Source organism: Nomascus leucogenys, chromosome 18, assembly GCF_006542625.1.
Source record: "Nomascus leucogenys isolate Asia chromosome 18, Asia_NLE_v1, whole genome shotgun sequence".
Taxonomy (NCBI): Eukaryota; Metazoa; Chordata; class Mammalia; order Primates; family Hylobatidae; genus Nomascus; species Nomascus leucogenys.
In genome coordinates this window covers 49,325,867-49,342,372 of record NC_044398.1, presented here as the reverse complement: position 1 = coordinate 49,342,372, position 16,506 = coordinate 49,325,867, and the positions used below count along the sequence as shown (strand labels likewise).

General features: G+C 36.6%; 1 protein-coding gene across 1 annotated transcript in view; it reads left to right on the top strand.

The window, feature by feature from the left end:
• Positions 1–15,873, top strand: part of LOC100595906 (coiled-coil domain-containing protein 7) — a 133,676-nt gene extending 117,803 nt beyond the window's left edge. The window contains exons 15-17 of the mRNA XM_030798647.1: positions 8,851–8,913; positions 11,374–11,598; positions 15,835–15,873. Coding sequence (XP_030654507.1) covers positions 8,851–8,913; positions 11,374–11,598; positions 15,835–15,873 — 327 coding nt within the window. The remainder of the gene's footprint in view (positions 1–8,850; positions 8,914–11,373; positions 11,599–15,834) is intronic.
• Positions 15,874–16,506: the final 633 nt, after the last annotated feature.

Below are 16,506 nucleotides of genomic sequence, written 5' to 3'. Positions count from 1 at the left end.
GCCGAATAGGAACAGCTCTAGTCTACAGCTCCCAGCGTGAGTGACGCAGAAGATGGGTGATTTCCGCACTTCCAACTGAGGTACCGGGTTCATCTCACTGGGGAGTGCTGGACAGAGGGTGCAGGACAGTGGATGCAGCGCACTGTGCGTGAGCCGAAGCAGGGTGAGGCATCACCTCACCTGGGAAGCACAAGGGGTCAGGGAATTCCCTTTCCTAGTCAAAGAAAGGGGTGACAGATGGCACCTGGAAAATTGGGTCACTCCCACCCTAATACTGCGCTTTTCCAACAGGCTTCACAAATGGCACACCAGGAGATTATATCCCACACGTGGCTCAGAGGGTCCTATGCCCACAGAGCCTTGCTCATTGCTAGCACAGCAGTCTGAGATTAAACTGCAAGGCGGCAGCCAGGCTGGGGAGGGGTGCCCGCCATTGCCCAGGCTTGAGTAGGTAAACAAAGCGGCTGGGAAGCTCGAACTGGGTGGAGCCCACCACAGCTGAAGGAGGCCTGTCTGTCTTTGTAGGCTCCACCTCTGGGGGCAGGGCACAGACAAACAAAGGACAGCAATAACCTCTGCAGACTTAAATGTCCCTGTCTGACTACTTTGAAGAGAGTAGTGGTTCTCCCAGCACACAGCTTGAGATCTGAGAACAGGCAGACTGCCTCCTCAAGTGGGTCCCTGACCCGCGAGTAGCCTAACTGGGAGGCACCCCCTACTAGGGGCAGACTGACACCTCACATGGCTGGGTACTCCTCTGAGACAAAACTTCCAGAGGAATGATCAGGCAGCAGCATTTGTGGTTCACCAATATCCGCTGTTCTGCAGCCACCGCTGCTGATATCCAGGCAAACAAGGTCTGGAGTGGACCTCCAGTAAACTCCAACAGACCTGCAGTTGAGGGTCCTGACTGTTAGAAGGAAAACTAACAAACAGAAAGGACATCCACACCAAAACCCCATCTGTACGTCACCATCATCAAAGACCAAAGGTAGATAAAACCACAAAGATGGGGAAAAAACAGAGCAGAAAAACTGGAAACTCTAAAAATCAGAGCGCCTCCCCTCCTCCAAAGAAATGCAGCTCCTCATCAGCAACGGAACAAAGCTGGACAGAGAATGACTTTGATGAGTTGAGAGAGGAAGGCTTCAGAAGATCAAACTACTCCGAGCTGAAGGAGGAAGTTCGAACCCATGGCAAAGAAGTTAAAAACCTTGAAAAAAAATTAGATGAATGGATAACTAGAATAACCAATGCAGAGAAGTCCTTAAAGGGCCTGATGGAGCTGAAAACCTCAGCACGAGAATTATGTGACGAATGCACAAGCCTCAGTAACCAGCGCGATCAACCGGAAGAAAGGGTATCAGTGATGGAAGATGAAATGAATAAAATGAAGCATGAAGAGAAGTTTAGAGAAAAAAGAATAAAAACAAATGAACAAAGCCTCCAAGAAATATGGGACTATGTGAAAAGCCCAAATCTATGTCTGATTGGTGTACCTGAAAGTGACGGGGAGAATGGAACCAAGTTGGAAAACACTCTGCAGGATATTATCCAGGAGAACTTACCCAATCTAGCAAGGCAAACCAACATTCAAATTCAGGAAATACAGAGAATGCCACAAAGATACTCCTTGAGAACAGCAACTCCAAGACACATAACTGTCAGATTCATCAAAGTTGAAATGAAGGCAAAAATGTTAAGGGCAGCCAGAAAGAAAGGTTGGGTTACCCACAAAGGGAAGCCCATCAGACTAACGGTGGATCTCTCAGCAGAAACTCTACAAGGCAGAAGAGAGTGGGGGCCAATATTCAACATTCTTAAAGAAAAGAATTTTCAACCCAGAATTTCATATCCAGCCAAACTAAGCTTCATAAGTGAAGGAGAAATAAAATCCTTTACAGACAAGCAAATGCTGAGAGATTTTGTCACCACCAGGCCTTCCCTAAAAGAGCTCCTGAAAGAAGCACTAAAGATGGAAAGAAACAACCGGTACCAGCCACTGCAAAAACATGCCAAATTGTAAAGACCGTCAAGGCTAGGAAGAAACTGCATCAACTAACGAGCAAAATAACCAGCTAACATCATAATGACAGGATCAAATTCACACATAACAATATTAACCTTAAATGTAAATGGACTAATAGCTCCAATTAAAAGACACAGACTGACAAATTGGATAAAGAGTCAAGACCCATCAGTGTGCTGTATTCAGGAAACCCATCTCACATGCAGCGACACACATAGGCTGAAAATAAAGGGATGGAGGAAGATCTACCAAGCAAATGGAAAACAAAAAAAGGCAGGGGTTGCAATCTTAGCCTCGGATGAAACAGACTTTAAACCAACAAGGATCAAAAGAGACAAAGAAGGCCATTACATAATGGTAAAGAGATCAATTCAACAAGAAGAACTAACTATCCTAAATATATATGCACCCAGTACAGGAGCACTCAGATTCATAAAGCAAGTCCTTGGTAACCTACAAAGAGACTTAGACTCCCACACAATAATAATGGGAGACTTTAACACCCGACTATCAACATTAGACAGATCAACGAGACAGAAAGTTAACAAGGATATCCAGGAATTGAACTCAGCTCTGCATCAAGCGGACCTAATAGACAGCTACAGAACTCTCCATCCCAAATCAACAGAATATACATTCTTTTCAGCACCACACCTATTCCAAAATTGACCACATAGTTGGAAGTAAAGCACTCCTCAGCAAATGTAAAAGAACAGAAATTATAACAAACTGTCTCTCAGACCACAGTGCAATCAAACTAGAACTCAGGATTAAGAAACTCACTCAAAACCGCTCAACTACATGGAAACTGAACAACCTGCTCCTAAATGACTACTGGGTACATAACGAAATGAAGGCAGAAATAAAGATGTTCTTTGAAACCAACGAGAACAAAGACACAACATACCCGAATCTCTGGGACACATTCAAAGCAGTGTGTAGAGGGAAATTTATAGCACTAAATGCCCACAAGAGAAAGCAGGAAAGATCTAAAATTGACATCCTAACATCACAATTAAAAGAACTAGAGAAGCAAGAGTAAACACATTCAAAAGCTGGCAGAAGGCAAGAAATAACTAAGATCAGAGCAGAACTGAAGGAAATAGAGACACAAAAAAACCCTTCAAAAAATCAATGAATCCAGGAGCTGATTTTTTGAAAAGATCAACAAAATTGATAGACTGCTAGCAAGACTAATAAAGAAGAAAAGAGAGAAGAATGAAATAGATGCAATAAAAAATGACAAAGGGGATATCACCACCGATCCCACATAAATACAATCTACCATCAGAGAATACTGTAAACACCTCTATGCAAATAAACTAGAAAATCTAGAAGAAATGGATAAATTCCTCAACACATACACTCTCCCAAGACTAAAACAGGAAGAAGTTGAATCTCTGAATAGACCGGCAACAAGCTCTGAAATTGAGACAATAATTAATAGCTTAACCAATCAAAAAAAGTCCAGGACCAGATGGATTCACAGCCAAATTCTACCAGATGTAGAAGGAGGAGCTGGTACCATTCCTTCTGTAACTATTCCAATCAATAGAAAAAGAGGGAATCCTCCCTATCTCATTTTATGAGGCCAGCATCATGCTGATACCAAAGCCTGGCAGAGACACAACCAAAACAGAGAATTTTAGATCAATATCCTTGATGAACATTGATGCAAAAATCCTCAATAAAATACTGGCAAACCAAATCCAGCAACACATCAGAATGCTTATTCACCATGACCAAGTGGGCTTCATCCCTGGGATGCAAGGCTGGTTCAACATACGAAAATTAATAAAAGTAATCCAGCATATAAACAGAACCAAAGACAAAAACCACATGATTATCTCAATAGATGCAGAAAAGGCCTTTGACAAAATTCAACAACCTTCATGCTAAAAACTCTCAATAAATTAGGTATTGATGGGATGTATTTCAAAATATTAAGAGCTATCTATGACAAACCCACAGCCAATATCATACTGAATGGGCAAAAACTGGAAGCATTCCCTTTGAAAACTGGCACAAGACAGGGTTGCCCTCTCTCATCACTCCTATTTAACATAGTGTTGGAAGTTCTGGCCAGGGCAATCAGGCAGCAGAAGGGAATAAAGGGCATTCAGTTAGGAAAAGAGGAAGTCAAATTGTCCCTGTTTGCAGATGACATGATTGTATATCTAGAAAACCCCATCATCTCAGCCCAAAATCTCCTTAAGCTGATAAGCAACTTCAGCAAAGTCTCAGGATACAAAATCGATGTGCAAAAATCACAAGCATTCTTTTTTTTTATTATAATTTAGGTTTTAGGGTACATGTGTACAATGTGCAGGTTTGTTACATATGTATCCATGTGCCATGTTGATTTCCTGTACCCATTAACTTGTCATTTAGCATTAGGTATGTCTCCTAATGCTGTCCCTCCCCCCTCCCCCCACCCCACAACAGTCCCCAGAGTGTGATGTTCCCCTTCCTGTGTCCATGAGTTCTCATTGTTCAATTCCCACCTATGAGTGAGAACATGCGGTGTTTGGTTTTTTGTCCTTGTGATAGTTTACTGAGAATGATGTTTTCCAGTTTCATCCATGTCCCTACAAAGGACATGAACTCATCATTTTTTATGGCTGCATAGTATTCCATGGTGTATATGTGCCACATTTTCTTAATCCAGTCTATCGTTGGACATTTGGGTTGGTTCCAAGTCTTTGCTATTGTGAATAGTGCCGCAATAAACATACATGTGCATGTGTCTTTATAGCAGCATGATTTATAGTCCTTTGGGTATATACCCAGTAATGGGATGGCTGGGTCAAATGGTATTTCTAGTTGTAGATCCCTGAGGAATCGCCACACTGACTTCCACAATGGTTGAACTAGTTTACAGTCCCACCAACAGTGTAAAAGTGTTCCTATTTCTCCACATCCTCACCAGCACCTGTTGTTTCCTGCTTTTTTAATGATGGCCATTCTACCATGCTCATGGGTTGGAAGAATCAATATCGTGAAAATGGCCATACTGCCCAAGGTAATTTATAGATTCAATGCCATCCCCATCAAGCTACCAATGACTTTCTTCACAGAATTGGAAAAAACTACTTTAAAGTTCATATGGAACCAAAAAAGAGCCCGCATCGCCAAGTCAATCCTAAGCCAAAAGAACAAAGCTGGAGGCATCACGCTACCTGACTTCAAACTATACTACAAGGCTACAGTAACCAAAGCAGCATGGTACTGGTACCACAACAGAGACATAGATCAATGGAACAGAACAGAGCCCTCAGATATGATGCCGCATATCTACAACTATCTGATCTTTGACAAACCTGACAAAAACAAGAAATGGGGAAAGGATTCCCTATTTAATAAATGGTGCTGGGAAAACTGGCTAGCTATATGTAGAAAGCTGAAACTGGATCCTTTCCTTAAACCTTTAACAAAAATTAATTCAAGATGGATTAAAGACTTACATGTTAGACCTAAAACCATAAAAACCCTAGAAGAAAACCTAGGCAATACCATTCAGGACATAGGCATGGGCAAGGACTTCATGTCTAAAACACCAAAAGCAATGACAACAAAAGCCAAAATTGACAAATGGGATCTAGTTAAACTAAAGTGCTTCTGCACAGGAAAAGAAACCACCATCAGAGTGAACAGGCAGCCTACAAAATGGGAGAAAATTTTTGCAACGTACTCATCTGACAAAGGGCTAATATCCAGAATCTACAATGAACTCAAACAAATTTACAAGAAAAAAACAACCCCATCAAAAAATGGGCAAAGGATAGGAACAGACACTTCTCAAAAGAAGACATTTATGCAGCCAAAAAACACATGAAAAAATGCTCATCATCACTGGCCATCAGAGAAATGCAAATCAAAACCGCAATGAGATACCACCTCACACCAGTTAGAATGGCCATCATTAAAAAGTCAGGAAACAACAGGTGCTGGAGAGGATGTGGAGAAATAGGAACACTTTTACACTCTTGGTGGGACTGTAGACTTGTTCAACCATTGTGGAAGTCGGTGTGGCGATTCCTCAGGGATCTAGAACTAGAAATACCATTTGACCCAGCCATCCCATTAGTGGGTATATACCCAAAGGATTATAAATTATGCTGATATAAAGACACATGCACACGTATGTTTATTGCGGCACTATTCACAATAGCAAAGACTTGGAACGAACCCAAATGTCCAACAATGATAAGACTGGATTAAGAAAATGTGGTAAATATACACCATGGTATACTATGCAGCCATAAAAAATGATGAGTTCATGTCCTTTGTAGGGACATGGATGAAGCTGGAAACCATCATTCTCAGCAAAGTATCACAAGGACAAAAAACCAAACACCGCATGTTCTCGCTCATAGGTGGGAATGGAACAATGAGAACTCATGGACACAGGAAGGGGAACATCACACACCAGGGACTGATGTGGGGTGGGGGGAGGGGGGAGAGATAGCATTAGGAGATATACCTAATGCTAAATGATGAGTTAATGGGTACAGCACACCAACATGGCACATGTATACATATGTAACAAACATGCACGTTGTGCATATGTACCCTAAAACTTAAAGTATAATAATAATAATAGTAATAAAAGAACAGGTGTGGACTGGAAAAAAAATAAAGTCATCATTTCCTTTTGTATAATATGTCATTTTTCTTTGGGCACTTTTGTTGTTTTTTTTTCCTTTTATTTGGTTTTCAGTAGTTTGGCTTTGTTTTATGTGGGCATGATTTTCTTTGTAAATATCAACTTGGGCAGCGCTGAACATGTTGAGTATGTTAATTTCACCAAGTTCGGGACATTTTCAATGTATTATTATTTAAAAAATATTTTGTCTACCACTTCCTCTCTCTCTGTTCTTTATGTGATACAATTATATCTTAGACATTTGATTTTATCCCACAGTTGCCTCAGTATCTGTTAAAAAAAAATCGTTGTTGTTTGTATTTAGATTGGGCATTTTGTATTGATATATTTTCAAGTCGTTTGACTTTTTCCACTGTCATCAGATTCTGTTCTTATGCTCATACATTAAATTTTTAAATTGAGATATTATGATTTTCAGTTCCAGAATTTCCATTTGACTTTTTTTTTTTTTAAAGAGACATTGTCTTATTTTTATTACCCAGGCTGGAGTACAGTGGCAGGATCATAGCTCACTCCAGCCTTGAGCTCCTGGGCTGAAATGATCCTCCTGCCTCAGCTTTCCAAGGAGCTAGGATTGTAGGTGTGTACCACCATGGACGGCTAATTCAAAATGGGTTTTATAGACTAGTGTCTTGCTATGTTGCCCAGGCTTGTCTTGAATTCCTGGCCTCAAGCAATCCTCCCACCTCAGCCTCCTGAAATGCTGGGATTATAGGTGTGCGCATGCCTTTTTTATAGTTTATATTTCTCTGCTAAGATTTCCATAATTTTATTTGTTATGGGTATATTTTCCTTTATGCTGGACATTTTTGTTATACTTGCTTTAAACATCTGTATGTGAATTTTAAAATCTGGATTGTCTTGCTTTGCATCACTCTTTGCTCATTGTCTTTTATCTTAAGAATTAGTTTCACTTTTCTGTTTCTTCAAATGTCAAGTATTTCTAAATTATATCCTGGCTATTATGAATATCATATTCTTGAAACCCTAGATTGTGTTGTATTCTTCTGATGATTGTTATTTTTTCTTTAATATATAATTAACACTATTGGATTCAAAATGTAAATTCTATGTTTAGGTAGCAGCACACATTTCATTTTAGTTTTTTTAGCTTTTGCTAGGCTGCTTAGTCTTCTTTATGCATACGTGATTCAGGGGTCAGGTGGAGATTTGGGTAGAGTTTGTACAAAGAATCCGGGGCTCCCTATCTTATCTTCTTTTCTTTGCGTAATTTCCCTCTAACCTTTCCAGTGGCTTGAATTGTCCTGAACTCTGTCCTCTGGTGGTTTTTAAATCAGCTACTAGGCACCTTGAATGGCTCAGATAGGGATTGCCCTCAAACTAAAAGCCACAAAAATGAGAATCTTCCCTAGAGTTCTTCCCTTCCTCCAAGTGTCACCTTCCCTCAAGAATCTACCTACACTTGGCTGGGTGTGTGGTGGCTCATGCCTATAATCCCCATGCTTTGGAAGGCTGAGGCAGGAGGATGGCTTGAGCCTATGAATTTGAGACTGCAGTGAGCTAGGAACCCACCTCTGCACTCTAGCCTGGGTAACAGAACAGGACCCTGTCTCTAAAAAATAAAATAAAATAAGTTAACAAATCTGCCTAGTCTTGATTGTTCTCCTATTGTTGATACTTGTATTTAGTCCAGAGTTTATGGTTGTTATGTGTGGCAGCATTTGTCCAGCGGGAACTCAGTCATATCAGAAGCAAAACTGGGAACTCTAAATATGGTCCTCAAAGTGTCTTTAATTTGATGGAGAATTCCTGGAACATCATGTGTAATAGAATTTACTCATTTGCACAAAGCCAGAAAAATGTTTATTTTGTGTTAAGAGTAGAGGTTCTTCTTTTAGTAAAATTTGAATTTTTTCTTTTTAAATATTTCAGGCCTAGAGGAAAGGAGAAATGAAACGTTTAATTTACTGCAATTGTAATTTCCCCAATTCATGCTCAATTTGCCTGTGAAAAATCAATAGGAAGCTTTAGCTTCAGGTATTATCCACCATTACACCTGAGAGGTGTGCAGTTCAATGTCTATGCTCAAATCTTATCTTGGCTATCTATGGGTTTTAGAAAAGTAATACTGGTAAAACTAAATTAATTAAAAATACCAAAGTAAATACCTTTTTTCCCCCTTGTTACTTCCTAGAAAGTAGCACGTCTGGAAATTGAGAACAAAGTCCTTCAGGAGCAATTGAAACAGGCTTTACAGGTAAAGGATGTCATGTTTCTTTAACATTGTTAACAAGTAAAGAAAATATCCACAAAGAACTTTTCAAATGAATAACTTTTACTTTGTAAGCTAAGAGGTCTACATATTCTACTATTTGGCTGGTTTAAACTATATTCATTTTGTGCATTAGGGGTATATTAATAAAATTTAATATTCATTCTTATCAAAAATAGTGAGATATAAAGAAAAGTAAACTTTCTTAAGCTAATAAAGGCAATCTATTCATCTGTCATGGTTGCAGTGTAAAAAAAAAAGGAAAAGAAAAAAAGACAATGTATTTCAAGCTGATAAGCAATATACTTAAAGGTAAAATACTGCAGGCATTCCGATTAAACTCAGTTGAACCAAGATGTTGACTCCTACTACTCTTTTTAAAATTCTAGTTAAATAATACAACAAGAAATGAAAAAAAGCTATAAGCATTTCATAAATGAATAGACAAAAGTGTATTTGTATATTATAAAATTGTTTTGCTTACCATCTTGGTAAAAATGTAAAGGACAGAAATATGTAGTATTTGTGGTTGTATGCTGAAATGAGTAACCTTTCACATACTTCTATTATCAAAAAAGTACGAATTGATATATTCATACTTTTTTGATAATAGAAGTGTAAAAGATATTTGTTATGTCTTTTCTGGGAGACAGAAAAGACATAGCAAACTTGGAAAGATGTAGCCTTTTCACTCAATAAAAGCTTTTAAAAGTTTATCCTAAAGAAAAAAGTGTACAGAGATTTTGCACAAGTGTGTACAATGTCATATGTTTTAAGAGCAAAAATTTTGAAATGATCTAAATGTCCATTGATAAGGAGTTTGCTAAGACAATTATGCTATATTATTAAATGCACTTCTGTTACCTATTCTGATTTGAATGTATATTGCTATAGAAACATATCTATGACATTATTTAATGAAAAGAGCATAATATTTGAGTATGTATAGTAGGACCCAATTTAGATAAACATTTAAAAAATTTGGCTGGGCATGGTGGTTCATGCCTGTAATCCCAGCACTTTGGGGGGCCAAGGGCGGTGGATCACTCTGAGCCCAAGAATTTGCGATCAGCCTGGGCAACATAGTGAAACTCTGTCTCTACTAAAAATACAAAAACTAACTGGGTGTGGTGGTGTGGGTCTGTAGTCTCAGCTACTTGGGAGGCTGAGGTGGGGGGATGACTTAAGCCCAGGAGACTAGAGGTTGCAAAAAAACCCCGCATATATATAGCTTATATATATATATAGCTTATATATATATAGCTTATATATATAGCTTATATATATAGCTTATATGTAAATATAGCTTATATATATAGCTTATATATATAGCTTATATGTAAATATAGCTTATATATATAGCTTATATATATATATAGCTTATATATATATAGCTTATATATATATAGCTTATATATATATGTGGGATTTTTTATATATAAATATATTATATATATAATATATATTATATTTCTTATATATAAACATAATATATAATATATATTTGTATATAAAATATATATATATATCTTTGCGTAATTTCCCTCTAACCTTTCTAATATAGCTAAATTAGAAAGGTTAGAGGGAAATTACGCAAAGATATATATATATTTTATATACAAATATATATTATATATTATGTTTATATATAAAATATAATATATTATATATAATATATTTACATATAAACATATTATATATAAATATATTATATGTTTATATATAAATTTATATATATTTATATAAATATATATAATATATTTATATGTAGCTAATATAATAATATATTATATATTATATATAATATATTGTATTATATATTATATATAATATATTATAAAATATATAATATGTAACATAATATATAATATATGTATTAGCTATATTTAGAAAAATTTAAAGAATATATCTCAAAATGTTAATAGTAATTTTTCTTTATGAGGTGAGATTATGAATTTTCTTTTTGTTTATATATTCTTTTATATAAGTAAGTTAATTGTATGACTAAAAATTATAAAAAGTGACATTTTTAAGGAGACTTTTATTCCAGAATAAATAAATTGTTTTTGACATTTTATTTCATTCTTTGATATTATAGGCACTAATTATCCTTCTTATAGTCTATCAGTTTTTATAATATATACCTTATATGAATTTTTATTTTGCCTGTATAATGATTAGAGCCTTAAAAATAACAGCCAGGAAAAACTCCTGGGTATAAAAATAGCCCTCAAAGTTGGAAGAGGTTTCTTCACAACTTCTGATTTTAACTGTGGAATTGTTAAAGTATCAGTTATACCAATAGCTTACCTTTGCTCCCTTCAACTCAGTAAAAATGAGTTGAGAAATCATGTAGGCATAAATATATGTAGATTCCTGAATGTGGTAGTATTGGCAGGAAAATATCAGAAAATGCTTAATAAACTGGTACTTTTTTAAAAACAGGAAGCTGAAAAAGCTAAGCATCAACTTAACTATTTCCTAAATCAAGAGAAGAAGTTACTTAAAAGTGAGGGGAAAACTGAGACAACAATGCGAGTGGGTAATAGTCAAACAAAAGTTAAAGGTGAAGATTCAAAAAATATACCATTGGAGAAAGAAGCAAGAAAATCACTGGTTTCAGATTCAGGTGGACAAAGGACAAGTGATAAAATCCAAGAATATCCACAGGTGAGGAAATAACCAAAATGGAGACAGTAGTATATGTTGCGAGAAATTTGTCTTTTATATTATTATTTACTTCATTCATATATGTTATTTAAAAATTTGTGCCTCTGTTTTTGGGTTTTTTTGTTTTTTTTTTTTTTTTTGAGACGGAGTCTTGCTCTGTTGCCAGGCTAGAGTGCTGTGGCGCGATCTCGGCTCACTGCAACCTCCAACTCCCTGGTTCAAAGGATTCTCCTGCCTCTGCCTCCTGAGTAGCTGGGATCACAGGCATGTGCCACCATGCCCGGCTAATTTTTGTATTTTTAGTAGAGATGGGGTTTCACTATGTTGGCCAGGATGGTCTCGATCTCCTGACCTCATGATCTGCCTGCCTCGGCCTCCCAAAGTGTTGGGATTACAGGCATGAGCCACCGCACCCGGCCTTTGGATTTGTTTTTACTTTTGCCCTTTATCTTCTGTATATGTCAACTCATTATTATCTTGAATACCAAACTATGACTTAAATATATACTGATTTTCAATGACCACATAAGCATCTGAGATTTGAGTTCTTTACTTTTACCTTCTCTTTTTGTGTATAATTTTTATTGTGAACTACCTCAACTTCTTCCTGGAAAGATAAATAATAAAGATAGTTTCTCCAAGGGCAATAAAAATTATTAAAGTTGTTAGATCATGTATATAAATGGAGTAAGGTACACTGAATTGAATATAAAAACATATATTTAAAGAAATATGGCCAGGCGCAGTGGCTCTCACCTGTAATGCCAGCACTTTGGGAGGCCGAGGTGGGTGGATCACGAGGTCAGGAGATCGAGACCATCCTGGCTAACACTGTGAAACTCCATCTCTACTAAAAATACAAAAAATTAGCCAGGCGTGGTGGCGGGCACCTGTAGTCCCAGCTACTCGGGAGGCTGAGGCAGGAGAAAGGCGTGAACCCGGGAGGCAGAGGTTGCAGTGAGCCGAGATCGCGCCACTGCACTCCAGCCTGGGCGACAGAGCGAGACTCCGTCTCAAAAAAAATAAAAATGAAAATAAAGAAATATAGGATTGTCTGTCAGCTGCTTTAAGACAAAGAACAAAAGAAGCAGCACAATTTAAAATCTGCTAGTCATTTTATATCTGCCATTATTATAAAATCTGTTAGCTATTTTATATCTATGTATATGGGCTAGTCATTTACACAAGACCATAAAATAGCTATTAGCGCCTCCATTTTGAGAATGAAACTAAAGCTTTAAAAAATTAGCCATGCCACATTACAGTAAGTAATACTGAGTTCGATTTCAAATTCAGGTCTTTCTAGCTCCAAAATCACATCTGAAGATATCTTCTTTGCTTGTCTATATGGCTGCATTTGAAACTTGCTTTGTTAAAAGCTTTATTGTTTTCTATTTCCCAGTATTTATCTCCTAATCCAAAACAAAGATTTTTATATATGACAGAAAAAGTTAAATAGTAAAATGGACCTGAGCAGAACAGTAACCGAAACATCACATTGCTTTCACATAAGTGATTCTCATTTTAGTGGGTTTATATATAGATCAATACACACCTGTCTTCTTATGTATCTAGCTTAACATTCATTAATAAAACATCTACTATATGCTAGGTTCTTTGCATAGATGATGTATATAATGTCATGTATTCAGATGGCTTGTTCTGGTAATAGTGAAACAGGAGATACCATTATTGGAGATTTTGATGTAATAGAAGTTTATACTCACTGTCCATGTTCTTATCGTAATTTAACTGTAATCTTCTTTCTCAATCACTGTATTAAAACTATTTTTGCTGAGGTTACAACAAATCTATTTGATGCTATTCTGAAGGATGCTTTATAGTTTATTTTTTGAGATGGAGTTTCTCTCTTGTTCCCCAGGCTGGAGTGCAATGGTGTGATCTCAGCTCACTGCAACCTCCGCCTCCCGGATTCAAGTGATTCTTCTGCCTCAGCCTCCCAAGTAGCTGAGATTACAGGAGCCTGACACCATGCCTGGCTAATTTTTTATATTTTTAGCAGAGATGGAGTTTCACCATGTTGGCCAGGCTAGTCTCGAACTCCTGACCTCAGGTGATCCACCTGCCTCAGCCTCCCAAAGTGCTGAGATTACAGGCATGAGCTACCACACCTGGCCAGCTACCACACCTGATTTATAGTTTAATCAATCTCATTTGTCCTCTTAGCAGCATTTAACTATGTTTAATCATTTATTTTTTAATATTTTTGTATTATACTTTAAGTTCTGGGGTACATATATAGTCTATAGTTTGAGAAACAGCATAATTATTTGATTTTCCTTATATATTTTTGGACACCTCTTTTGTCTCCTCTTGCTCTGCTCATTCTTTAAATGTTAGTACTTCTCTGGGTTTTGTCCTAGAGTTTCTTTTTATTCCATATACTCTTTCTGAACATGCTCATATACCTTCATGGCTTCTAGGGCCATATAAATCTCTTATCTCTAACTCGAATAACACCTAATTTCCAGACCTATTATTCATTAACATACTGAATTTTTGTATTTCAATGGGCTTCAAACATCTAGAATTTACCATGTCCCCAAATGAACCAATTGTGTTCTTCTCAGACCTGCTTTATCTCTCAGTATTCAGTCTCCTGGCATCCTCATCCATCTAATTGCTGAAACTAGAAAGTCCAGCATCACTGTTATTTCTTCTTTTCCTTTGTCTTGATCCAATTATTCATCAAATTCTGTCCAGTTTTCTCAATATTACTGACAGGTCTGTTAGTCAAGCTCCCATCAGGACTCTAATTGGTCTCTCTCTTTCCAGGCCAGTTTCCATGTTGGTGGCTAGTTGAAAATCCTTGGTGATTTATTAGTTAGTATATAGGATAACTATTGTGACTATTACGACATATAGACACAAAATGTATGATGGCTCAAACACAATGGAAGCTTCTTTCCTGGTGTTAATAGTCCAACGAAGTTCAACGTCAGTGTTTGTGGTAGGGAGTTCTGCTCCACAGGGTTGTTAAGGTATCCTGGCATATGGAAGGTTTGCCATCTCACATGTGGCTTCCTGAGCCACACTAGGCATAGTTATCTAGCTATCAGAAAAGAATATGGAGGGCAAACATGAGTAATTTTCATTGACCTGGCTGGAGGAGATGCACGTTCTTTTTTCTCACATTCTATTTGCTACATTTAACTACATTGTTGACCATTTAGGAGTCTTTGCCACAGGGGAATAAGGATAAAACCAGTTGACCTCTGCATAAAAGAAACTGAATTAGATGAAAATCAGGTCCAGAATAAAACCTAGAATCAACATTTATGCTATAGCAAAATATGTATTATTTTCACAAGAGGTAATTTATTAATAAAAATCACACTTTTAAGGTCACTGGCCTTTTTTTTTTTTTTTTTTTTTTGAGACAGAGTCTCACTCTGTTGCCCAGACTGGAGTGCAATGGTGAGATCTTGGCTCGCTGCAACCTCTGCCTCCTTGGTTCAGGTTCAGACAATTCTCGTGTCTCAGCCTCCTGAGTAGCTGGGATTACAGGTGCCCACCACCACACTCAGCTAATTTTTGTATGTTTAGTGGAGAGGGGGTTTCGCCGTGTTGGCCAGGCTAGTCTTGAACTCCTGACCTCAGGTGATCTGCCTGCCTTGGCCTCCCAAAGTGCTGGGATTACAGGTGTGAGCCACCTTGCCCGGCTGGCCTGACACTTTTGGTTACATACTTCCGTAAACATATTTGAACATGTATTCTCAGTATACTTATTTTAAAATTGATAAATTACAAAAAGTACCTCCACAGTTTATTATATATAATATTAGCATTATAAACCCTTCAACAAGAATATTTAAAAGAATTAGATAATTATGTAATAGATAAGTTTAAAATAAATTTTGAGCTACTCTGCCTATGGAGCAGGCCTGCTCTGTCTATGGAGCAGCTATTTTCTTGTACTCTGTTGCTCTAATAAACATGCTTTTCTTTAACTCAAAAAAATTTTTTTTGTTTACTGAAAGTATAAAACCTGATTTGCTCTTAATTTAGAAATATAAGTAATTTTAGGGCCTACTTCCTTCTATAGTGTCTCTTCCAATGCTAAAATATGATAATTTCTTTGCTTTTTCAATACCTTAATCTTACAAAATTGTCATATTAAAAAACTACCTTAAATGATATTTTTCTAAATGACTGAATGTAAACATTTCATATGCATACTTGATATTTTTAAATGTAGTATTATCTTTATCACAGATCACTGCCCAAAGTGGAAGACTGATTGAAAAAAGGTAAAACACTTTTTAAAAATTTGCTCTCATTTTCTAATCTTTATCAGTTCACATACCTAAGTAGTGAAAATAACCATTCTAAATTTAATGTCACAAAACTTTTTGAAACTAATTTTGAGTAGAAAATGTTAGAAACTTTAGATATCAAAGTTAGAAGAGTTGATGCAGTCAAAAATCAAAATTAAATGAAAAATTTAAATTTAAATTTAAATTAAGGACAATGTACAAACCCACTATTTTGTTCTGACAACAGCAATTAAAATTTCCAGATAGTGAGGAACTAACCCTTATTTTCAACTTAGTTATCATCAAGATGCATGAGCTAGATACATAAACAACTTATTGAAAAATCATTTTTACCTTCCATTTTAACTCAGTTACTATATGCACACATATATATGTACATGCATACACATAAATAATTGAGTTGATTGATTCATCCAATTAAATCTTATGGTTTTCACTAGTGAGTCTCTTTGATTAGTATATTATGATTGACTCACATACTTTCTTGATTCACATTACCATGGAGTAAAGAGGAATTATCTAGAAGTATGCATTTATGTACTTCATTGCCATTTTAAATATTTATGGATTATAGACCCAGGTGAATTAGCAAGAATTAGGTAATAAGTGT